At 38.7% G+C, this 24,792-nt stretch overlaps 1 protein-coding gene across 1 annotated transcript in view; it reads left to right on the top strand.

Annotated features, from left to right (window-relative positions):
* The window catches only part of EPG5 (ectopic P-granules 5 autophagy tethering factor), a 135,772-nt gene that overhangs the window by 104,231 nt on the left and 6,749 nt on the right, over positions 1–24,792 (top strand). The window contains exons 31-41 of the mRNA XM_006144408.3: positions 2,654–2,867; positions 5,292–5,440; positions 6,201–6,402; positions 6,924–6,996; positions 9,784–9,890; positions 13,264–13,439; positions 16,068–16,253; positions 17,328–17,537; positions 18,286–18,430; positions 23,262–23,504; positions 24,704–24,786. Coding sequence (XP_006144470.1) covers positions 2,654–2,867; positions 5,292–5,440; positions 6,201–6,402; positions 6,924–6,996; positions 9,784–9,890; positions 13,264–13,439; positions 16,068–16,253; positions 17,328–17,537; positions 18,286–18,430; positions 23,262–23,504; positions 24,704–24,786 — 1,788 coding nt within the window. The remainder of the gene's footprint in view (positions 1–2,653; positions 2,868–5,291; positions 5,441–6,200; positions 6,403–6,923; positions 6,997–9,783; positions 9,891–13,263; positions 13,440–16,067; positions 16,254–17,327; positions 17,538–18,285; positions 18,431–23,261; positions 23,505–24,703; positions 24,787–24,792) is intronic.

The raw sequence follows: 24,792 nt of genomic DNA, 5'->3' as shown, positions 1-24,792 counted from the left end.
ATTTATTTATTTTTAAAGAATTATTTTATTTAACTTTGTTTATTTTTTAATTTGACCAGAGACATATAGAGTGAGAGAGAGAGAGGAAGGAAGCTGCCGGGTTCCGAATTTGAACTGTGGTCAGCCATGTGGGAGTCCAACATCCTTAACCACCATGCCAGCAGTTTATTTTTAATATATTCAAATCTATAAGTCTTGTATCTTATTGTTTCTGTTTGTGGTCAATGATCAAACCTTCCTGACCCTGAAAGTATTTAAATATTTGCTTATATCACAGTACTTTTTAATATTAGAACCAAGTTAAAACAAGGTGAAGTCCTCCTCATTATATATTAATTGTAAAAGTTAGCTTTTTTTGAGGTACTAAATCTAAAACCTAAAAGTTTCATTTTCTTTTTTTTTTTTTTTAAATAATTTTGATATAAGGAGTGTGTGCTCACTGGAAAGAGACAGAGAGAAAGAGAGGAAAAGTGAGAAAGCACCCTTCAGGTGGGATGGCCAATTATAGTCCATTCTCTATTCTTCTCTTGGGATCTTGGGTGCAGATGCACATGTGCCAAGTGTGTTCTTCAAGCCACTGGGTCCTGGATTCAAACCACATTTTCAGCCATGTGGGATCCAGGTGCCTTAACCACTATGCCACTGGCTGCCTCATCTGTTTTCCTGATGTCATACAGAATTACATGGGACTGCTAGTTTCTGAATTGACATTACCCCAGGATTTTAATCTCTTAAAATTTTTTATTATTTATTTTCTATATTTAGCTTGTCCAAGTCAGATTAATGGGTGTCCAGAATATTTAATATCAGCTACACTGGAAGTGATAGACTTGTCAGTATTGATTTTAGGTATCTTTTAATTGTTTCATATTTTCATTTAGGAAACATTCTATTCACCTTATTTATAATAGCATCTCTTAAACTTGGTTCCTTAAAGGCTGGGAAAGGGAAAGTTTGGTGACCTTTTTCCTTTTTATTTTTTTCTAGGTGTTTATTAGTGGCACTAAATCCGAATGCAAGAAAGTACTTCAGACTATTCTGAAGAATAGAAGGCTCTGCTCTTTACTCTCCCCTTTCTTCACTCCTAATGCTGCACCTACAGAGTTCATACAGCTGTATGAGAAAGTGGTGAAGTTTCTAAGTGAGGACAACAGTGATATGATTTTCATGCTGCTAACCAAGGTCAGATGTATTTCAGTCCTGATTTTATCATTGAAATGTAGGGACAGTTGTTGCTTACCACTCTGTAGAAATGGAAGAACTCTGGAGGTTCGTTTCTAGGTAGTCAGTAGCCTGAGAGGCCTTTTTCATGTTTGTATAATCTTCAAGCAACCTGACCCCACAGCTTCCTTGGGGCATCCCTTGTATTGTATGGGACAGTTTCATTGCATATCCTATAAAAATACCTAGTTTCTAAGCCCTCTTTTAAAATGTAGTACAGTTTTTTTTTTTTTTTGAGAGATTTTCACTGTAGGGCGCGTGCGCTCGCCAGACAGACAGAGAGAGACATAGAGACAGAAAGCGAGAAATCACCCCCCAGGGGGGATGGCCACGCCGCAATCCCTTCTCCTCCATTCTCCTCTCGGGATCTTGGGCACGCACGCACACGCGCCCGGCGTGAGTTTTAAGCCACCGGGTCCGGGACACGAACCGCGGTCGACTACGTGGGAGTCCAGCGACATAGCCATTACGCTAACTGCTGGTTCCCAAAATGTAGTACAGTTTTGAAAATCTTCATAAGAATAGTTTAGTACATCCTTTTTAAAAATTTATCCTGAATTTATACCTAAATTGTGTTTGGTAAATGCATTTTAAGATGTCGGAGTCTCTTACATTTAGAGTAAGCCAGATCTAAGTAAATTGCTTCTGTCCTTATTCTGAATAGAATATTAACTCTTTTAGGTCAGACAATGAATTTATTTGGTTTTTGGGAAAGTCATGATGCATTTTTTGCATAGACAAACACAGAAAAATACATCATGACTTTCTCAACGACCTAATACTTACCCAGTTTTGAATTTCAGAGCTTTAGCTATTTTGCTTTTACTTATACATATTTGTCTAACATCTGTGAATCTATAAAACTTTGTCCTTTTTAAGGACTGGAGACTGATCTCCATAGTGGAGAGGAACATATTTGGGATTCTGGGTGGTAATATTAGTGGTCTGTTTCTGAGTCTACATCAGTTACCTATCTCAGTTAAGAGATAGGCTATTAAATGGAGGCAGTTCCTTAGATGGGCTGCTTGTTTGTGGCACTGTGATCACTGAAAGAGTTTTACAAAATTCTGATCTAAGTCTGGGAGAGGAAACTTACTACAATAAGACAGAAACATACAATCCTTTCAGGAACAGTAAAATTATCAACCAATAGTGAATGATCAACAAGATTTTTAAATGACAGAAAAAGCACACAGAGCTAAGAAAACCCTGCCTCTGAGATCAGAGTGAAATAGAAATGGATGCATAATAGTACCAATCAGTTAGTGAACTTTTATATCCTTTCATGTACTTGTATTTAAATTTGTTTAAATTTTTGTAAAAAGATAAATGTTAGGTACTCTCTGACTTTTAAAGTAAATCTGCACAGACTCCTCTCTGCTTGAATTTCCTGGTGTAAATAAAGCTGCTTCCTGTTTCTTTTTCTTTTTAGTTCGATCTTAAGCAATGGTTAAGCACCACTAAACCTCCTCTGTCTGATCGTACCAGGCTTCTGGAGTCCATTCATTTGGCACTTACTGCCTGGGGGCTTGAACCAGATGAAGATATTTTGATGCCATTTAATCTTTTCTGTAAGCACTGGACTTACCTTCTTCTCTACCAGTTCCCTGATCAGTACAGTGACATTCTCAGGCTGCTGATGCAGAGTAAGTATCTTCCTTTAATTATGGCTAACTAAATTTCAGTGAATATTTAATATCACATTCACCATTTACAGATGTCACCAAAAACATAAAATAATAGAGTATAGGAATTTAGATTCACTAATGATCACCTAAAGGTGATAAACAGTGCCCCAAAAGCTGGTATCTGTAAAAGTGGTCAGTTGTTCTGAATGTTAGGGTCAGTGCCTATTCAACAAAAGCAGTACTTATCTTTGGTGTTGGAGTCCACAGTCCTGGACCCTCCACCCTCCTCTTGAACTTGACTTTGCAGTTGTCCTGAGGGAGTGGAGGCAGGGCCTGCTTATGCTGTAGATAGATCTGGCAAGGAAGGGACATTTCTCTTTAAAATATAAGCGATCTTTAGAAACATCACAAAAAATGTGTTATGGGAGAACTGCATGTATTTCAAAATAGTTTACAGTAAAACAAAATTGTACTTTAAGTCCATTTTTCCACAAACTTCTTGAGGTTCCTTATTTGTTTAATATACCAGTTTGCTTTTCTGTAGTTCCAAACAGTGGTGGATACGTTCAGGGACCTTTCTCCTCCTTCTTTTGGCTCTTGTTTTTTTTGGAGAGATTTTTGTTGTAGGGTGCATGTACTAGCCAGAGAGACAGAAAGAAAGATAGAAAGTGAGAAATCATCCCCCCAGTAGGTTGGCTCCTGTTTTGGGGACATGAATTTTTATCCCTTTATAGACAGGCTGTATTTTTATTTGCCAAGAGAAAGAATATTAATATGTCCACATTCCTACCATTTCTGTCCCCCTCCTACAATTTTCCATAGGAATGTTGGAGATTAAGGAGGCAAAAAGAGTATGAAGTTCTGTTTTTTTATTTTGAGAGAGAGAATTTTGCTATAGGGTACATGTGCTTGCTGGAGAGGCAGAGGTACAGAAAGCAAGAAATCACTCCCCCAGGGGGATAGCCATATCACAGTCCCTTCTCCATTCTCTTCTCAGGATCCTAAGTGCGCACACACAAACACACACACATACACACACTCAGTTTAAGTTTTAAGTCACTGGGTCTGGGACTCGAACTACAGTCAATTATGTGGGAGTCCAGTGACATAACCATTAAACCATCCATTGATCCTAGGGTACAGGCTTTTTTATTTTGGAATTTCAAAATACTTCATGCTTTAATTGTTTTCTACAAAGGCAGGTTGTAGAGTGAGTAGAGAATGGTGGTAGGAAAATTATGTCTGCTCAAATTTAGATGAACATGTGCATATCTAATTTTTATTCTAAGCTATCAAAATTTATAAGATACATATCAATTTTTATCCTGAAACTTTAAAAAAAAATATTTAATTTATTCATTCATTTATTTTCATTTGACAAGAGAGAGAGCAAGCCTCCAGTTCTGGAACTCGAGAACTGCTCTGGTGAGTGCATGCTCCCTATAGCAAAAACAAAACAAAACAAAACAAAACAAAAACAACCTCCCCCCCCCCAAAAAAAAAAGGACTGTTTATGTATCCTACCATTGTCTTGCTTTTAGAAAGAAATTTATACTTAACATTTATCCATGATCAATAGCCTTCCTGGGGCTCCTTCCTTTGCTCTTCTGCTATATTTCTGCTCTTCTCCCTGAGTGAGCCTATGGTTTTCCTTGGCTTCACTACCATCTTCTAGCTAACTGTGACTCCCACAGTGATAGCCCTGTTTGGGCTCTGTCCTAAGATCAGACCACAGTAGCTATGGACACACACCCGTCACTGTCCCCTTGATACCTTACGCTAGACATTACACCATCATTCTTCCCTTCAGAACTGCTCCTGTGAGCCTCTTTTCCTATTTGCTTCTTCTGCCACCTTTGGTAGATAGTACTTTGGGATATTTTCCTGTCTGCTGGGATGGGAGGTTCATAGGTAGTAGAGTTAGGACTAGCAGGGAATACTGGCTGGTGATCCTCACTTTCCCATGCTGCCTCTGGGTTTTGGTTTAGGTTTTGCCCATTGTAGGCATAGAATTCTAGGGCTAGTAGGAGGCTTCTTCCGGAGAGTCTAGAATCAGGAGCTGTGTTCTCCAGTCAGTCTCCCTTACCCTGTCGCTGTTTCTCTCACACTCATAGATAGCTGTTTTCCTCTAGCCAGGAAAACGGTACCTTTCCCATTCTCCAGAAATGACCAGGAGTGGAATTTTTACTCAGTTCTAGTTCCATTGGCCTTGGCAGTATTCACTTCAGGGCTACCAGGAACAAGAAAAGTTGATTATCAGGTGGTCAGTTGTTTTAATAGGTCCTCTTTACCTAGGTCCTGTCACCACAGGTACTTATATGAATTTGTTTTGGGCTTTACTTAATTTTTATTCCTTTGTAAAGTGTATATGTTCTTTGATTCAAGTTGAAAACTTAGTGTGGGAAGGATGCCAACTTGCTCTTCTCTGTCCCTGCTCCACAGGCTCTGCTGAGCAGCTGCTGAGCCCTGAATGTTGGAAGGCCACGCTGAGAGCACTGGGCTGTTATCCCCCGATCTGCCAGCAGGGGACACCTTCTGCGGAGAGCACGATGCTGCAAAGCTCTTCAGATGTTCTCTTGTCAGACAAGCAGGTATGGAGCTTGTGGTCTCTGATGTATTTGTGAATTTCTCTTTTAACATTTCCTTTATTGCTTATTTTTTTAGCAATTGGAGCATATTTAGAATTTATATCTAGAAAAACTGCTCTTTAAGAAATAAAGAACATTGGGGGCCGGCAGGTGGCGTGGTGGTTAAGGATGTTTGACTCTCACATGGCTGACTGCAGTTTGAATCCTGGACCTGGCGGCTTTCTCTCTGTCTCTCTCTGGTCAAGTTAAAATAAATAAATTAAAACAAACAAACAAGTTAAATAAAATAATCTTTACAAAAAAGCCCTCTGTTTTCCTTTTTCAGTCCTTTTCTTTCACCCTGTTTCCTTTGCCTTTGTTGCCTTCCTCATATACTCCTGAGTCTGATTCTCTCCCCTGGCAAAGGTGAGGCCAGGTCCTCTCCTGTAAACCTCCTTGCTTTAGCCCGTCCGACTCTGACCCTGAGATCACTGGTAGGATTCCATGCAGTGTTCCACAGAACTCTCAATTTATTGATTTTTTTTTTTTTCCTAAAGTGGGTCCACATGAGAATTTATTCAAAATAATGGTTCTATCTATTCCTTTAGAAAAAATTTGAAACCCATTGATTTATTTTTCATATGCTTTATATCTTTCAGTTCTACTAAAAAATCAAAGACCTACTGTACCCCAGTTATAGTCTGTCATAGTACTCTGAAAGTAGCATAATACTTACTAAAAGTAGACATTCTATAAGCATTTTTTTACTGGTCATTTTTTTCAGGTGATGGAGACTATACATTGGCTTTCAGACTTTTTTAATAAGCTTCGATTATCCAAGTTGGACTTCAAAAGCTTTGGTTTATTCTCAAAATGGAGTCCTTACATGGCTGATGTGAAGGTATTTTTGGGCTATCTTGTGAAAAGGCTGATTGATTCAGAAATGGCTTGCTTGTCCCAAGACCCATCTGCCAGCAGCAAAACAGGTAATGCACTCTTAGTTCAGTGGCGTTAGGTGATCTACTCCTTTAGAAGAGATTTGAACAGACACATTAGATTTATATAGTGTGTCAAAGAGAGGAAATAGAAAATATATAGTATAGGCATAAGTGCAAATATGTGTCATTCCTGTAATTATTGCATAGTGAATCTAGGGTGCTTGCTAGAGCTTGTCTCTGCCCCTCCTTTGTAGGGTGGAGTGCAGAGAGCTAGGTTTCAATCTCCAATTCTGTTTTTTAAATTTATCTTGCTAAGGGAAGAATTCTGAATATTTAAGCATCTACTTTGTAAAACATGAACATTATGAACTTATCCATGATGATGTGTTGTAATAAAAAATCCCTGAATTCAGAGAAATTCCACTGTAGTAAATGAAAACAGAAACATGCTTACTTAATGTTAGCACATTATTAACATGGACTTAGGAGCATTTTCTAAATGATGTTATCAATGATATTGACAAAGGATGAGCATATTTCTTGAGTCTAAAAGTGTTGCTTTGTTTTAGTGCTCAGATCCCTACATTCAGTAATCATCCAGCTCTTTAAGCCGTGGATCCTGGTTTTGGAGGACAATGAAAGGTAAATTTTCAGATTTTCAAATTCGCTTAACTACTTTAGACTTAATATTCTTACTGTGTTTGTTAGAGGTGTCAATTTAACAGGTTAAGTTTTTAGTCGAGGGCATATTTAAATTTGGAAAATATTTCTTTAGGAAACAAGATATTTTCTATTTATGGAACAGGCTGGTTATCAGAGATGTTGTCTTGATAATTAATTTTAGAGCAAACTGGACAGTCATTTCAAGTTTTCCATAAGAAAGAAGTTTAATGACTTTTGGTACTTCATTGTTTTTCTGATCTGAGGTTTCGCTTAAGAGTTTGATAATTTAACATTACAAAATATGAGACTAATTTTTCTCCACATCTCTTATTTTTTGGAACTAATTACTGGGTAGAAATTACCCTTCAAATGTAGAACTCTGCATTTTCTGAGAACATCATTTCATAAACATTTAAAATTCTGATATTATCCTGATGGGATATCCTCTGAAAGTATCTTGATGTTTTTCTCTTGCCGATTTTAGTATCTTACCTCAGTCTGTGGTTTTGGTCAATCTGGCTGTGATATGCTTTGGAGAAGATCTTCTTGGGTTGATTCTATGTGGGGTCCTTTGTGTATTTTGGGTCTGGATATTTGAATGCCTCTCTAAGTTTGGAAAGTTTTCTTCCAGGATTTCATGGAATAGATTGCCAATGCCCTGATTAGTTTCTTCACCTTCTGGGATACCAATTATCTGGATGTTTGGGCATCTAATGGTATTGAGTATTACTCATACATTATTCTTATATTTTCTCAGTCTTTTTGGTGAATTTTTCTAGGTCAGAGGTTCTGTCTTCTACATCTGATATTTGATCTTCTGCGTGATCTAATCTGCTTTTAATACTTTCAAGGAAGGTTTTGATTTCCTGTATTACAGTCTTCATCTCTAACAGTCTTGTTTGATTCTTTTTTTTATGGTGTATATTTCCTCTTTCAGATCATGGAAGAACTTCCTCACCTCCTAGAACTCGTTGTCTCTTTTCTCCTACATCTCCTGGAGTTCATAGTCTCTCTTCTGTTGCATTTCTGTTAGCTTTGTCACTACAAATATCCTAAAATCTTTATCTGACATTTCTAGGAGTTCCATTGCACTATCTGTGGATGATGAAGGACTGTTCTTTCCCCCTGGGGAGAGATATTTTCTTGATTTCCCATATTTCTTGTGCCTCTATGGTGGTGGTTTCTGGTCATCTGATGGATTATACGTCACTTCCTATCTTCTGGCTTTTCCACTAGAAAAGTGTGGAGTTTTATAAAAGTGACAACGGTGGTATAGATCACATTATGTAAAGTTTTTTTTTTTTTTAAGAAACTAATTTCATTCCAAGTCTCAGAGAACATGAAAGTTTTATTCATGTCTCACAGCTAGTAGATTAGTAACTAAGCTGTGACTGGAATTCAGCTCTTTGACTTCTGTTTTAAGACTCTTTCATTAACCTATTCTGCTTCAAGAATCCTTTAGGGAAAATATAAAAGGTTCTACATCTTTGCTTTTGCTAGAAAGCTATCTTTGAATAATCTGTAAGCTTCAGGATATTGTAGTGACTGTATAGAAACTGCTGACCACAGTCTAATGGTGCTTGCTTATTTTCAGGAAGAATTATGGAACTTATTTTAATACTGTGCTTTTTGGACCAGATCCTGAAATTAAAATTTTCATGTGAAGAATTTCATGGTAGCAGGTGCTGGTTGATACTGCTGCTCAGTAGGCTGAGGCCCAGTGGAAAGCCTGGGTTCTTGGGTTCTGAGACCACTCCAAAAAGCTAGGACCAGGGCACACAGCTGTAGTCTCAGCTGCTTGGGAGGCTGAGGTAGGAGGACCAGGGTATATGAGGACCTGTCTTGAAAAAGAAAAAAAGAGAATTTCTTTGGCTATTTCTTGTCTATTAATTTTTGGCTGTCTTTCTGTTATGTATCTTTGATTTTTTTTTCCATGCTTTGAATAAAGAAAATTGTTGGAACCAGCAGTCATCTTCTGTGGCATTTGAAATGTAACCAAAATGTTCACATATAAATATGGGTATAAGTTGGATGTAAAAGGATGTTAATTTAAGGGCTATTTAGATAGCACACTTCTGAAACTTAATTGTGTTAGAATAAAGGGTAACAGAGAAAAAAATGATATGTTTAGTGTTTCCTTTTCTTTTTCTTTTTTTGGAGAGGTTTTTGCTATAGGGCATATGCGCTCGCCAAAAAGAGAGACAGAAAGCGAGAAATCATCTCCTGGGGGGATGGCCCCACCGCAATTCCTTCTTCCCCATTCGCTCGGGATTTTGGGCACACACTCACATGCGCCAGATGTGAGTTTAAGACATCGGGTCTGGTATTTGAACTGTGGTTGACTACATAGGAGTCCAGCGATGTAGCCATTATGCCATCTGCTGGTCCTTGTTGGTGTTTCTTTATACATATATATTTTATATATTCATTCACTGTATAGTATTACAGAATGCAAAATAAAATGAATTTTCCCAGCATGAATACGCTGTCTAGTCGTCCAGTTAAAGATATTATCATACACTTTATCATCAACAAATAATTTTCCATTTTAGTGTCCCTTAAATGTTTTGTTTCTCTCTTTGTCCCCTTGATTCCCTCAAGCTACAGTTTATCTCCAGGAACTTAGAGCCTTTGAAGTAGTCTAAATGTGTGTGGGGCTAACATAATGCAAGGTTTTCTAGGACTTCTGCTAGCCCTATACTCTAGGACTTACTGTAATTTAATCATCTTTGCTTTAAATTCTGTGTGTGTTTCTTTTCTTTAAAGCAGCCAACAGCGGCTTTACCCTTGGTTGGAGAGTGATGCCGTGGTGGCCTCAAGCATTGTGCAGTTGTTTACTGACTGTATTGACATGCTGCACGAGAGTTTTAAAGGTAGGAATGTGTCATGTTATTGTCTCTGGTTAGTTTTTACTTTCCCCCCAAAGTTATTCAGTCTTTTGCCTCTTCTTTCCTACTTTATTTAATTTATTTTAGTTATAGGCAACTATCTGTGACTAAATAAAAGTCACTAATACAATTGTTTAGTATTAAGTTTGTAACCTCTTCTCATTTTTGTGGGGTTGCTCTGCGCTTGTCATTAAAGGAACATTTGCAGCCATTCTGTCTTCAAATATTGCTTGCCCCTTGTGTTAAGCTTCATCTGGACTTTTGAAAGTTTGTTTATATCTTCCATTACAGAAGGAGAGAGACAGAGAGAGGTAGCTCAGCAGGGTCCTCATGTCTCACAGGCTCATATATGCTCAGGGAGGTCCCAGGATGTGAACCCAGAACTTTTCTTATGTGGGTCCACATGTGTCTCTGCTGTGCCACCCCTTGGCTACTTCATCTGGATTTTCGCTTTTTGTGCTTTGTTCTGAATAGCTTCTTGAGCTCTCTCTTTCAGTTACTCAGTCTCCTTCCAGGTATGTCTAATGAGGTTCTTGTTGGGGAACATTTTATGTTGTTCTTTGATGTTTCTTCATATTAACTCTTGAAGGCTTGTTTCTTTGTATGTTTTGTAATTTTGTATTGTGAGTTTGTATTTAGGAAGACTTTACTTATGAAAATCCTGTAAGGCCTAGGCTTGGGCTTGATAGACTGTTCATGGCTTGATAGCTTATTTCTTTTTGTCTGGATGTGCCTTATCCAGTTTTTTTTTTTTTTTTTTTTTTTTTTTTTTTTTTTTTTTTTGGGGTTTTTTCTTTTCTGAGAGGTTTTCGCTATAGGGCACATGCGCTCGCCAGAGAGACAGAAAGCGAGAAATCACCCCCAGGGGGGATGGTCACGCCGCAATCCCTTCTCCTCCATTCTCCTCTCGGGATCTTGGGCACGCACGCACATGTGCCCGACGTGAGTTTTAAGCCACCGGGTCCAGGATGCGAACCGCAGTCGACTACGTGGGAGTACAGCAACATAGCCATTACGCTAACTGCTGGTTCCCCTTATCCATTATTTTTGATTGACCTTTTACATATCTGATTTACCTTTTTTGCTCAACCGTAAGATGCAAAAACTCTTTAAGTACAGAAGTATTTTCTTTCACTTCTTTTTATTCCCTACAAAAGTAGGATAATGTCATATTCTCAGTATTTGTTTGATAATATTGGTTCAATGAATAACATGTGAAATCCTTGGTATGCTCTGTTTTTGGTAAAGCAGACTTCAGCTGCTTTTGAACATCCAGAATATATTGATTAGTAAAGAAAAAACTGAGCATCAAATTCCCGTTTAAAGGCTACATATTTAATTTTGTAGGCTAGGGGATAATACTCTCAAGCTCTTGCCTGTGTGTATAAAATAAGAAAGCTGCTTAGGAATAGGTGGGTCTGCAGACAACATCAAGTCTTGGTAGCTGGGTTGAGAGGAAAGAGGTGAACTATGCAAAACAGGATCAAGTGGCATTAAACTGTAGCCTTTTAGTGAGATCATCTGATCTGGCTCTCTCCATTTATTAAGAAAAATAAGGACCCAAAAGCAAAATTAATTTGTCTGAAGTTACAGCTTAATTTTGTCTTGGCTGGGACTAGAACTCAGTCTTTCTTTTTTCTTTTCTTTTCTTTTCTTTTTTTTTTTTTTTTGAGAAGGTTTTGTTATAGGGTGCATGCGCTCGCCAGAGAGACAGAAAGTGAGAAACCACCCCTACCCCCACCCCCAGGGAGGATGGCCACACCTCAGTCACTTCCCCTTCATTCTCCTCTCGGGATCTTGGGCATGCACGCACACGCACCTGGTGTGAGTTTTAGCCACTGGGTCCAGGACTCGAACTACGGTCGACTGCATGGGATTCCAGCAACATAGCCATTACGCTAACTGCTGGTCCCTAGAACTCAGTCTTGTCCTAAGAGATTACCTCCTAGATGTCTTTCATACTTACCGTCTCTGCCTAAACAGAACTGTCTTTTTTTTTTTTAAGAGAGAGATTTTTGTTATAGGACATGTGCCCTCACCAGAGGGACAGAAAGTGAGAAATCACCTCCCAGGGGATGGCCATGCTGCAATCCCTTCTCCTCCATTCTCCTCTTGGGATTTTAGGCATGCACGCACACGCACCTGGTGTGAGTTTTAGCCACTGGGTCCAGGACTCGCGAACCTCAGTTGACTACATGGGAGTTCAGCTATATAACCATTAGAACACTTGCTGGTCCCAGCAAAACTTTTATCCATATTTAAACAAATGCTACCCTTAACCCCTGTCTTAAAAGGTTGTTAAAAATATACACTACTATTTCACACTATACAAAAAGAAAAAGAATTGGTGAATTGAGGGCACAGGAATGTTAGACATGATAGCTGTCTTGGGAACCAGCAGTTAGCGTAATGGCTATGTCGCTGGATTCCCACGTAGTCGACCATGGTTTGCGTCCCAAACCCGGTGGCTTAAAACTCATGCCGGGCGCGTGTGCGTGCGTGCCCAAGATCCCAAGAGGAGAATGGAGGAGAAGGGATTGCGGCATGACCATCCCCTCTGGGGGGTGATTTCTCGCTTTCTGTCTCTATGTCTCTCTCTGTCTGTCTGGCGAGCGCACGTGCCCTGTAGCAAAAACCTCTCCAAAAAAAAAAAAAAAAAAAGACATGATAGCTGTCTGGTACCATGTGTTAATGCTCACTGGCCATTTTTCAAAAAATTGGTGTTGAGAAACCCTATCGTGTTTGTTCTTGTTGTGCGTTGCTCTCTTTGACTATATTCCATTACTTTGAGTAGGACTGAGAAGTCTGAAGCCATTTCTTTTAGACTAAATATCCCTCAAGGGTGTTAAAGGAATCCATACTTATGAGGTTACAAAAACGCATGAGGTCCATTTTAGAGTGACTTACATGAGTGACAGTTAGTAGTTTTTTGAACATTTTCTTTTCAGGAATATTGGACTCCTGCAAGTGTCAAATGAATGAGGTACTAAATGCCTGAGACTGAAAACATGCAAAGGGCAACAGATTGTAGAAATGTATTTGAGAGTTAAAAAACCATATATTTAAAAATTCTGAAGAAAAACAGTTTACACTGCTCTCTGCCACATACCTTCTGCTTACTCCAATTCCGCAAATATGTATTTAGGTACCATTCTTTATCATTCATCTCTCAGTGCCTCTCCCCACCCCACACATGAAAAACCTTTGAAATTGGATAAATATTGAGAACCTTAGATTTTATATTTTTGGCTCAAAAATTCTATTTTTTATTTAAAAATCTGGGTTGTATTAACTTTTTTGTTATGGTTTTTAAAGATAAAACAAAGGTCTTCAACTGTATTTTCGTTTTAAATTTTAGATAAGCTACTGCCAGGCGACGAAGGAGCCCTTCGGTTACACCTGATGCATTATTGTGAAGCATGTACAGCACCCAAAATGCCAGAGTTCATTCTCTACGCTTTTCATAGTGCGTACAAGAAACTCCAGTGGAAAGATTTGCACCCTGATCAGATGCTCATGGAGGCCTTCTTCAAGGTGAGCCCTCACTCTCCATGTCACAGCCTAGAGAGCTGGCTTCCGGGGAGCAGCCTGTTCATGTTAGGGTAATACACAGTGGCAGCGAGTGCCAGAGAATGTCGTGCACATGTCACCTAACTGGTGCTTACAGAAAGCAGCATCCCCTGGAAATCATCTCATTGTACTAATAGATCAGGGGGAAAATCGATGGGACCATTTTTAAAGCCCAGAGATAGATTTGTCTATAGTATGTCAGTCATCTCCTAGACTTTAATATTCCTGTGTGGGTACATCGTTTAATGACTTGGTTTTACACAGTCTCAGTTGGTGTTTATGCATTTGCTTCTTTTTCTAGGATAATGTCATTAGAGCTACTTCCATTAAATGTTCTATTAAAGCAAAATGTAAATTGGTACTCAAGCCATTAGTTTTTATTTTATTTATTTATGTTTATTTTTTACTGCCAGAGAGCTTGAGTGCTCCCCAGAGAAAGACAGAGAGTGCACAGTCCCTAATGGGACATGATAATGTTACAATCTTGTTTCCTCCATTTCTACATCCCATCAGGATTTTGGGCACGTAGGCTATGCGACTGGCATGTTGTTCAAGCCACTGGGCCCAGGATTCTAACTGTGGTTGGTCATGTGGGACCCAGCTCCCTGTGTACAATATTAATCACTGAGCTAGCCCATCAAGCCATTAGATTCTTTAGCAGTTATGCAAGTGAAAAATTGGATTGTAGAAGATAAAAATGCATTGTAATAGTTGATGATGTATCATAATCTTATAAAAACCCCAAATTACCTAAAAAAAAAAAAAATACCAATAAGTATGTGTGAATCTTAGTAGGAGTAATAGTTACAAAAAATAGGCACTGCAATGTAACTTACGTGGCTGTCAGGCCTTTGAAGTTGTTTTTTGTTGTTACTAAGTTTTTATTTTTAAAAACCCTTTGTAGTCTTGTCTTGGATTTTACTCTAGTTATACCTCATTTATTCACAGTCATCAGTTCATTGCGTTTGCTCTTAATGTCCCATTTATTATTGAGGTAGCTTAAGTGCTTTAGTTGATACAGATCTATAGTTATTTATGACATGTTTTGTGAAATGTTTTTGAGTCTTTTAGTGCTATTAATGAAGCCCCACCCAGAGCTGCTAGTGTCAGCCATGCCTCTATAACAGAGAGCTCTAAGGAAAGCTGAATGCAACGTTGAAGGATGAGTTTATAGCTAGCTTTAGTATATGAGGCAGGCGCTAAATAGACACTTACTACCATTGTGAACACATGAGAAAAACTGTTTTATTAAAGAACCGCAAGTTACAGTTTGAACTAAGTAAGAGGGCAGCCTTAACTCTGAGACAGATTTAATAGCAGAAGGGCCTGTTCAGGGATGCTGTGGACTCTATCTCCAGGGACTTTATTCTAATGACAGAATGGGGCAGGTCAGGGCCATTTTTTCTGCATTGTTGGTAAAATAAAATATGTTTTCATGAGGTTGAGGGTAAGGATAGAGAACAGATTGTGAAGGAGGATGATGAATTATTTTCTAAAAGGGGAGAGAATTAGTAGTTAGCATAATATAATACCAATAATGGGAAGAGGTGAACCATCACCAAATTCATTGATTATGATTTTATAAATGGAGAAGAGCTTTTAATCTTCAGTGTAAAGGGAAAATTTTGTTACTAACCACATTTTATTTTAAACAAATTAGAAATATTAAAATAGACTTATCAAAAATAATTTTGAGGTTCATGTATACTTTATAGTACATTTGTACCCCCTAAACATCTTTAATATATTTTAAATAGAATTTAAGTATTATGCTTATTTACGATAAAGAATAATGGTATAGAGACATTTTTATAATACAACATTACAGTTAAAAGGCAGCATAGGGCTGGCTCCATAGCCTAGTAGATAAGGGAGCCAGATCCAACATGACTAATCATTGTTCAAAATCCTGACTCTGGCAGCTGAAAAAACATGCTACATGCTTGTGTGTGCATGCCCAAAATCCAGACGGAGGTATGGAGGAGAAGGGATTGCGATGTGACAACACCTATGAAGGGCTGTTTTCTCCCTTTCCCTCTCTCTCTGGTGAGGGCACGTGTTCTCTAACAACTAAGAAAAAAAAAAGGCAGCATAAATATATATGTTAGTATAGTTCGTCTCAAAGTGTAGTCCTGGGGCCAGCAGCCTCAGCACCACCTGAGAACTTGTTGGAAGTGCACATTCCTTCTCCCACCCCAGACTCCAGAGGTGGGCCCAGTGGTCTTCTAGTGGTTCTGGTACACTGACTAATAGATCTCAGCTTTTGTCCTCAGTGTACACTCTGCAGCTCCAGTGACTCTCTCTGTCTGGGATTGGTTGGAATTAGGAAAAGTCATTCCTCACTTAATAATAATATTGGACTAGATAATAAAATATGAACAGATGAGCTCAAACGTGCATATCCACATTGAACATGAAAGGAAAGATACTACAAATGTTACATCTAAATATCTGAGATTATGAGTGATATTTACAGTCTGTGGAAAATGTGTTGGTTTTAAAAATATAATTTATGAAACACTTACTTAAATATATTTAAGGATATATAGATAGCATAAAGCAAAACACTGATTTTAGTTCTTTTCCTTTTAGGTGGAACGTGGAAGTCCCAAGAGTTGTTTCTTATTTTTGGGGTCTGTGCTCTGTGAAGTCAATTGGGTTAGTGTGCTGTCTGATGCCTGGAATCCCAGCCCCCACCCAGAAACCCAGAGCATGATTGTCTGCCTCCTTTTCATGATGATTTTATTGGCGAAGGAAGTTCAGCTAGTAGACCAAACAGTAAGTTTGGGGAGCTTGTGATAAAGACTTGGCAAGGCTCTTTAGACCATCGCTTCCTGTTAGGTTGTAGTCTTTCAGTTGTTTCCCTAATGCCTCTGTCAGTGCGATAGATGCTTGGCACATGAGATGTGCCTTCACTAGATGCCTGATGTTCTTGGATAGCTCATTATCTAATTTTAAATTATGAGGGAAGCCACACTGAGTTAGAATATATTAATTTTATTTTACATCTTAGTTTAATCTCTTGTATGCTCTTTGAGGTTAGTTCTGGCATGTTCCAGCAGAACATAGAGTTCCTTTGAAACTGGGTTCTGAATTTTTTTTCTTTTTAATTGCCAGAAGGCATGTGTACTGGTCAGAGAGACAGAAAGGGAGGGGGTAAGCACCCCAGTGTGGTGTGGTCATGCTGCAGTTTCTCCTCTATTTTTCTCTTCCATCAGGATTTGGGGTACACATATACATGTACCAGGCATGTATTTTAAACTGCTGGGGCCAGGATTCAAAATATGGCTGGTCATGTAGGATCCAGTCCCCTGAACCACTAGGCTACAGGGCCACCCCAATATAATGTATTTTTGCTGAGACTTTGATTATTGCTTTCACTAGTATTCCTAACTTGGATAGATATAGGTTGAATATCTCATACCCGAAATATTTGGGATTAGTGCTTTGAATATTCAGTTTTGGTGATTTTGGAATACTTGCATATATACAATAAAATATCTTGGAGATGGGACCCAAATTCAAACATGAAATTCATTTATGTTTCAGTTGCCTTATATATATAGCCAGAAGGTAATTTTGAACAATATTTTTGTATTGCAGTATTTTGACTGTGACATGAGGTTAGTTTTGAAATTTTCAAGTTGTAGTGTCATGTTTGTGCTCAAAACATTTTGGACTTGGAGCATTTTGGACTTTAAGATTAGTGATGTTCAACCTATACTTACTTGACATCTTAATCATTTGTGCTTATCAGGTCATCTCAGTGGTTATTCTATGAACTAGTTAGCGACATGTATTTCTAGGAAAATGGGAGCTATGGAACTAAAGAAATGTGTGTTTCATTTTTAGGATTCACCTTTACTTAGTCTCCTTGGACAGACAAGCTCACTGTCATGGCATCTTGTGGATAATATGTCATACCAGAGTGTGCTGGGTTATTTCAGCAGTCATTACCCGCCATCGGTTATCCTGGCAAAGGAATCTTCTGCTGAATTAATCGTGAAGCTCCTAAAAGTGTCTGCGGGCCTATCTATTCCTACTGACAGCCAGAAACACCTCGTAAGTTGAGAGGGTAATTTCAAAGGCAGACAGTGTTCTTTGGGACTGGGTGGATCTCCTAATTAGTTGTAAGATACTACTGAGGATGGTCTTGAATCTTGTGACTAATCAGCAGAGAAAGTTGGAGGATACATACCATTGTGTACTTATATTTTGTTCCCTTGGATCTTTTACTTGATTCCTGTCTTTGGGTAAGCTATTATTTCTGAGCACTGTCACATGTTAACCGGAGCTCACAAGAATTGAGAGCTGACAGTGGATTGCTGGTTTCATGATCTGAATGTTATTGGCAGCAGAATAGCAAGGAAAGTTAGATGTATGAGCTTGAGTTCTGACAAATGTTAGGTCCCAACTCACTGCTATTCTGACTTTAGACAACTCCCCTAGTTCTCTCATGTGAATTGGAAATAATACCTTACCTCAAAGCATTGTGAGGATTGAATTAGATAATGAACCTAAAAGGTTTTGGAAATATTTCTGCCAAATAATTAGTTTGGTTAATGTTATTATTGATGTAGTAAAAAAAGGAAGAGTATTCTGCCAGAATTTGGGCAAACATGGGTTCTAGTCAAAGTGTTACCACAGATTTACACATTCCTAGACACAGGATCTGTGGAGCACCTGAGATGAGGTCTTTATGTGGTTCCCTATCAAGTATTTAGTTTATTGCCAGGCTTCCAGAGAATACTCAATTAACACTCTTGCTTAGATTAATTTGAATTATCTTTTTTGTTTGTTTGTTTGCCAGGATGCGGTTCCAAAATGCCGAGCTTTCACTCATCAGATGATTCAATTCCTCAGCACCCTGGAACAAAACGGAAAAATCACCTTAGCAGTTCTAGAACAGGAAATGTCTAAGCTCTTAGATGATATCATTGTCTTCAACCCACCTGGTAAGTGATTAATAGGAAGCCACGTATTCATTCTGTCAATGAATACCTGCTGTGTGGAAAGGATCATGAGATCAGGAAGATGGTCAGAGTGCTGTCAAATCTATTGCTGGAGGAGCTAGGGTTAGAGTGATGATTAACACCTGAGGCACCTAGCGTTGTTGGGGCGGGGTGAATGTTGAGAACTTGAGGAGGGGCCGACACTGGCAGATGCTTCTAGAACTTCTGCTCCTGGCAGTTTGGTAGATTAGACATCCCACTTGCCTTTACTACTGAAACAACTAAGACTCCTGGATAAAAGCTTTTAAGAAAATGGAGTGGCAAAAAGGTAAGGCCATCTCAGAGGTCAGACACTAAGTAAGTAAAAGAAGGAACTAATAAAGGTAGTTAGAGTACTGTGTGGAGTACCCTGAAGACTTTTGCTGAACCTTCTTAGGATATTAGGGAGATGCAGTAGAGCCCACAGCCTGCCTAAGGTGGGACCCGGAAAGGAGATCCCATGCATTACCTACAGGCTGGTGTCTTTTCTGTTGAGTGATTTAGTAATAAACCTGTCCTGTGGGCGGAAAGCAAAGGCATCTGTTCTGGCCTTGGTGTTGGGTCACGTGTTTATATAGCAAAAAAAAAAAAAAAAAGACCCCATAAAACAAAACAAAACAAAATATCTCTTTTGAAAATTGATAATCCTCATTTGGTGTTTTTTTTGTTTGTTTGTTTATTTTGCTATAGGGCGCGTGCGCTCGCCAGAAAGGCAGAGAGACAGAGACAAGAAGCGAGAAATCACCTTCCAGAGGGATGGCCATGCCTCAGTCCCTTCTCCTCCATTCTCCTCTCAGAATCTTGGGCATGCACACACATGCGCCTGGTGTGAGTTTAAGCCACTGGGTCCAGGACTTGAACCGCGGTTGACCACATGGGAGTCCAGCAACATAGCCCTTACACTAACTGCTGGTCCCCCTCATTTGGTTTTAAAGCAATAATTCATACTAAAGAGTGTCCAAAACAAGCAACCTGAACCTGAGAATTCAGTTGAAATGGTTAATGTTGGGACCAGCAGCAGGTGGCGTGGTGGTTGAGGCGCTGGATACTCCCACATGGCTGACCATGGTTCAACTCCCAGACCTGGTGGCTTGCTTTCTCACTTTCTCTCCCTCTCTCTCTTGCTCTCTCATCAAATTAAAATAGATGAAAGAATAAATAAAATTAAATAAAATAATTATTTTTAAAAAAAATGGTTAATGTTTAGCAATGCCACCAGTCATAAAGCAATAATAGATCCGCTTTAGAAAAACCCATCTTCAATTCAGGCCTCAAACATCTAAAGAACACACAGTTTAAAAAAAAAAAAAGTAACAAAATTCACAAACAGGTACTGCAAACAGATCAATAGAGAACAACAATCAGTAGAGTCAGACATACAGAATTTAAGATACTGGAGAAATTAGTACAGTAAAAGTATTTTGAATATAATTGATGAAATAAGGGAGGTCTAAAAATATCGATAAGGAAGGTTATGGAAATATGCACATTTGAGAGAATCATATATCCTAAAAATGAAAAATACAAAGATTGTAATAAAAAATTTATAGATAAGTTTTAGCAGTAGGTTAGACCTACCTGAAGAGAATAGTGATGATCTGGAAAATATATCTGAAGAAAATAACCAGACTGCATGCAGCTCGGAGAGACAAAGAATATGAAAATAAGATAAAGGGTCACAGAGACTAGGCTAAGGAGGTTTAGCATATATCCCATCATCTACTAGAATTCCAGGAGGAGGAGAAGGAGACACATAACTGGGGAGAAATGATATCTGAAGAGACAGCAAGGCTGAGAATTTACCCAGACCGTAAAGACGACAATCCTCAGAGTTAGTAAACCCAGCAAATCTTAAGGAGAATAAATAGAAATTCCCACCTTTATACATTGCCATGGGGTTAACCCAAGAAGCAAACTTTTAAATAACTGATAGCCAAAAGAACAATCATGATAGAAATGGAAAGCATTTAGAACTGAGCAATGAAAGAGAGTGCATTAAAACTTGTGGGTTGCAGCTGAAGTGAGACTTCAAAGGTTTTAAATGCTTATATTACATTTTTTTAAAGGTAAAAGCTAATAAGATAAGCTTCCAGCCTAAGAAGTTATGTTATTTTACCAATCTATTTTCCAACATTTATTTACCTATCTCTTCCTTAATAGATAGTGACAGAGAGAGAAAGAGACAGACGCTCCCATGGTCTCCACACCATGATCCACCAAGCCCCAGCTGGAACCATAGGCATATACACTCACAAACCCAGACTTTCCCATGTGGATGGATCTAGTAGTGTTATCACTGTGCCATTTTTTGACCCCAGAGGTTATTTTTAAAAATACTGCTACGAAAAACTGTAGAAGGAAGGAATTATAAAAGAGAAGATATGTGAGAAGGAACTAAGAATGAAGACCAAGGAAACTGGTAAATGTGTGGGTAAATCTGACTATTATGTAAAACAGTAGTAATAATATAGTTGGCCTTTGGCAACTGTGAATTGAATTTTCCCACACCTGTGGATTTGGCACTACAGACCAGATTTACTCCACAGTTGGTTGAATTCTTGGATGTGGAACCCACAGATACTAAGGACTGATCATGAGAGATGAGCATCTGCAGATGTTGGTATCTAGTCTTCCATGGATACTGAGGGATGGCTGTAATGTCTTACTGGATTATGAAAAGAGTGGAGGAGGTAAAATAATATTCCAATGTCCTACCATCGTTTGGGAACCAATTACCTCAGACTTTGAAAAATCAGGAATGAATGTTATAATTTGTAAGATAACCACTATTAGAATGTTCAGAGTGTTCAGCTTCCAAACTAAAAGAGGGAGAAAGTGATATAATAAATAATCCAAAAGAAGCAAATAAAATAAAGGAATGAGAGGGACAAATAAAATGCATATAATAGGATAGTAGATTTAGACCTAGTTTCATCAGTAAGTGCCTTAGATATGAATGACTAAGATCATCACTCAGGATGAAACAAGTGAGAAAAACCCCAGTAAAAAAAAAAATAGGTAAGACTCTTGAATTGACATTTTATAAAAAAACATATTCAAATTACCAAATAAACATGTGAAAATTAAACCTTGCTAATATTCATACTTCATTTAGATTCTGCAAATATCAAATGAAATAATGCATCTAAAGTTTTAGCACCAGCCCAGCAAGTAAGCAATACTCAGTGTTAAAAAGAGAGAGAGAATCAGCAATGCTGGGGAAACTGTTCTGTTGGTATATGTGATTGGGCCATGAAGGTTAAGAAATTACTGACCAGGGGAAGGAGAGAAGGGTATTCTAGAAAGATCTTACTCAGAGGTGTGTGATAGGATCTAGTTTTTAGGAAAACTTTTATTGGCCCTGTTGATAGAAAGGAAGGAGAAAATCTGAGATCTGTTAGACTTACTGCATTAATTTGTTCCTATGAATCATAATTAAAAGATAAATAAAAATTTAAATTGCTATTCACTTGAAATGCAGAGACAAGGACTTCATTACCATGAATATTTATACCCACAGAAATACATGAGAAACTATGTCTTCAGACACATAGACTGTTATTATTGCTCTCAAATTTTCTTTGAAAGTCCTTGCTTGATAATAAGTAGATCGTGCAGTAATAGTAAGGTTAACTCAGCACTAGATAAGTAGGTGAGATTGTTTTGATGGGTATGATGAATAGGATACTGCAGTGTCTTACCATTCTCATTGACATTAATACTAAGTCCTGGTGCTGAGAAAGCCATGGTTCTTCTATCTCATGAAACAAATATAGCCAGTCCAGGGGGAGCTAGAAATAGGTGGCAAAAATATATGTTTATTTCTCAGTGAAATATATTTTTCTCTTGTTGAATGTGAAGAATCTCTCTCAGTGACCTTCTTCTACTCATTTGCAGTTCTCTTATAAATGTGCTCTTGAGACCAGCAGATGGCATAATGGTTATGTTGCTGGACTCCTATGTAGTTGACCGCTGTTCAAGTCTTGAATCGTGGCTTAAAACTCACACCAGACATGGATGCATGTGTGCCCAAAATCCTGAGAGCAGAAGGGAGGAGAAGGGATTGCGGCATGGCCACCCTCCCCAGGGGGGTGATTTCTCACTTCACATCTCTGTCTCTCTGGCAAGTGCACACGTCCTATAGCAAAAAAACCTCTCTAATAAATAAATAAATAAGTAAATGTGTTCTTTTTCTTATACTCTACATTTCACCTCCCATTTTTTTTTTGAAAAACCCATTTAGATTACTAGTCTGTCCATTTTCCATATTAAAAATAAATAAATAAAATAACTGCTGTTAGGAACCTTTAAAAGGGATTTTCCTTACTTTCATATTTAGTTTAAAGTAATAATCCTTATTCTGCAATCACCATAGAATATTGACAGTGGCAGGAGTGAAAGTACCATTGCTATATAGTTTACCAAATGACTGCTGGTACCTATATATTGGTTTTCCAGTAGCAGAGGTTGGAAAATAAAGACTAACAAGCCATATTCTGAGAAATAAGTTACTGTTTCATACCAGTTTGCTGTGTGTCTATTTATTAAGATATTGTCACTTTGCTGACTATTGCAACTTCCTATTTCACTTTTACAAAATACTTCATGCCACATCCTATCTGTGAAAGCTAGACACCATCCAGAGCCTGCCTTCTGACTTCTTGTAGTCAACCTTGTAGGGACTTGTGTAATCTGCCCACAGAGCAGCTAAAATCCAAGCACTGTTATTCTCTTGGTTACATTCATATTTCCACTCCAGCAATCTTTCTCAAGTGTGTATCTCTGTTCCCTTCAGACATGGACAGCCAGACTCGCCACATGGCCCTGAGCAGCCTCTTTATGGAAGTCCTAATGATGATGAACAATGCCACTATTCCCACGGCGGAGTTCCTCCGGGGCAGTATCCGGACCTGGATTAGCCAAAAAGTGCACGGCCTGGTGGTGCTGCCCCTTCTAACCGCAGCCTGCCAGAGCCTGGCATCTGTCCGCCACATGGCTGAGACTACAGAAGCCTGCATCACTGCCTACTTCAAAGAAAGTAAGAGGATGTCATCTTTGCACTCATTTTACTGGTCTTTTGCAGGGAAAAAAAGCTGTCATTGGGGGATACTTTTTCAGACTCTTCCCAGTGAGGGATTGTGCCATTCTCATTTCTGCTCTGTGAATGTTCTGGATGTTTCAAAATATGTGTGTATTTGTTTCACAAAGATCTGGAGCTAGCACAGGAACCTGTGTCCTTTGTTGGTACATTCACATGTTTCAAGGGAGAAAAGCTCTTACTCATTTTACATTGAGTTCTGGAGCATCAAACAAATTCTGTTATGACAGGCAAATTGTGTTACGTCACAGGCCAAGCCTTTGTCCTCAAAACAAGTACTATAAATCAGAATGTTTGTAATAATGACCCTGTGCGTTGATCTCCCCAATTTCTGTAACTTTTGGTAAAAGGAATTTTTATAGACGTCCTTTATTGTTTCATGCCACACCTTTTTAACCATTATGAAGGGTATTCCCTCTTATCCCCATTTTTCCTTTTTCCTTTTGTTTTACTTCTAAACTCTGAAAACAGTCTGGTCTAATTAAGAATTGCTCTGAATAGCACTTCTCAGTTTGGACGTCTAGTCATACTGCAGACAGCGGGAGAGAAAGCAGGGTCTTGGAGCAAGGCCACAACCTGTCCTCTGTTCCGACAGCTCATGCCCAGCCCATGCTTACCCGTGGAGGTGCTGTGCATATTACCATACCAACCCCTCCTTGCTCCTTCAAAGAGTTGAGAACCATTAGGATAAGCTGTTCCAAATGTATTTGTGTTGCTACAATTCAAATGGTTTCTGTTGAAGTGTGAGTCAAACTGAGCTTTGATAAGTAAAGATACTTATGAGGAACAAGTAATAACAATTGCCCTTGGAAAATGATATTAAAATTAAAGCCCTTAGATGACTGGGACAGGCAGTGTCTACGTGCGATTTTCATGATCATAACATGATGAGAAAGGTGACTTAGAAATATGAGGTCCTGGATTCTGATTTCTGAACCCTCTCTATTGGCTAGCTTGGGCACAGGCATCTAGTATGCGGGCTTTGCAGCTCAGTCCTGAGGCATTTCACTTGTGTGGCCTCTGGGCTAACATGAGAAATGTTGTTTAACACGAGGCTTAAAGTGAAAAGTTTAGAAGAGTTGTTATATCATTGGACTCTGCTTGTGTCTTGATGTCTCCCATTGGTGTTCTTTCCTTAGGCTCCCTCAACCAGAATTTAGGATGGGGCCCCATTCTGGTGTCCCTTCAAGTTCCTGAGCTCACCATAGAAGACTTTCTTCAGGAATGC

This window comes from Tupaia chinensis, unplaced genomic scaffold, assembly GCF_000334495.1.
Source record: "Tupaia chinensis unplaced genomic scaffold, TupChi_1.0 Scaffold000119_1, whole genome shotgun sequence".
Classification (NCBI taxonomy): domain Eukaryota; kingdom Metazoa; phylum Chordata; class Mammalia; order Scandentia; family Tupaiidae; genus Tupaia; species Tupaia belangeri.
This window is presented reverse-complemented; position numbering and strand designations above follow the sequence as displayed.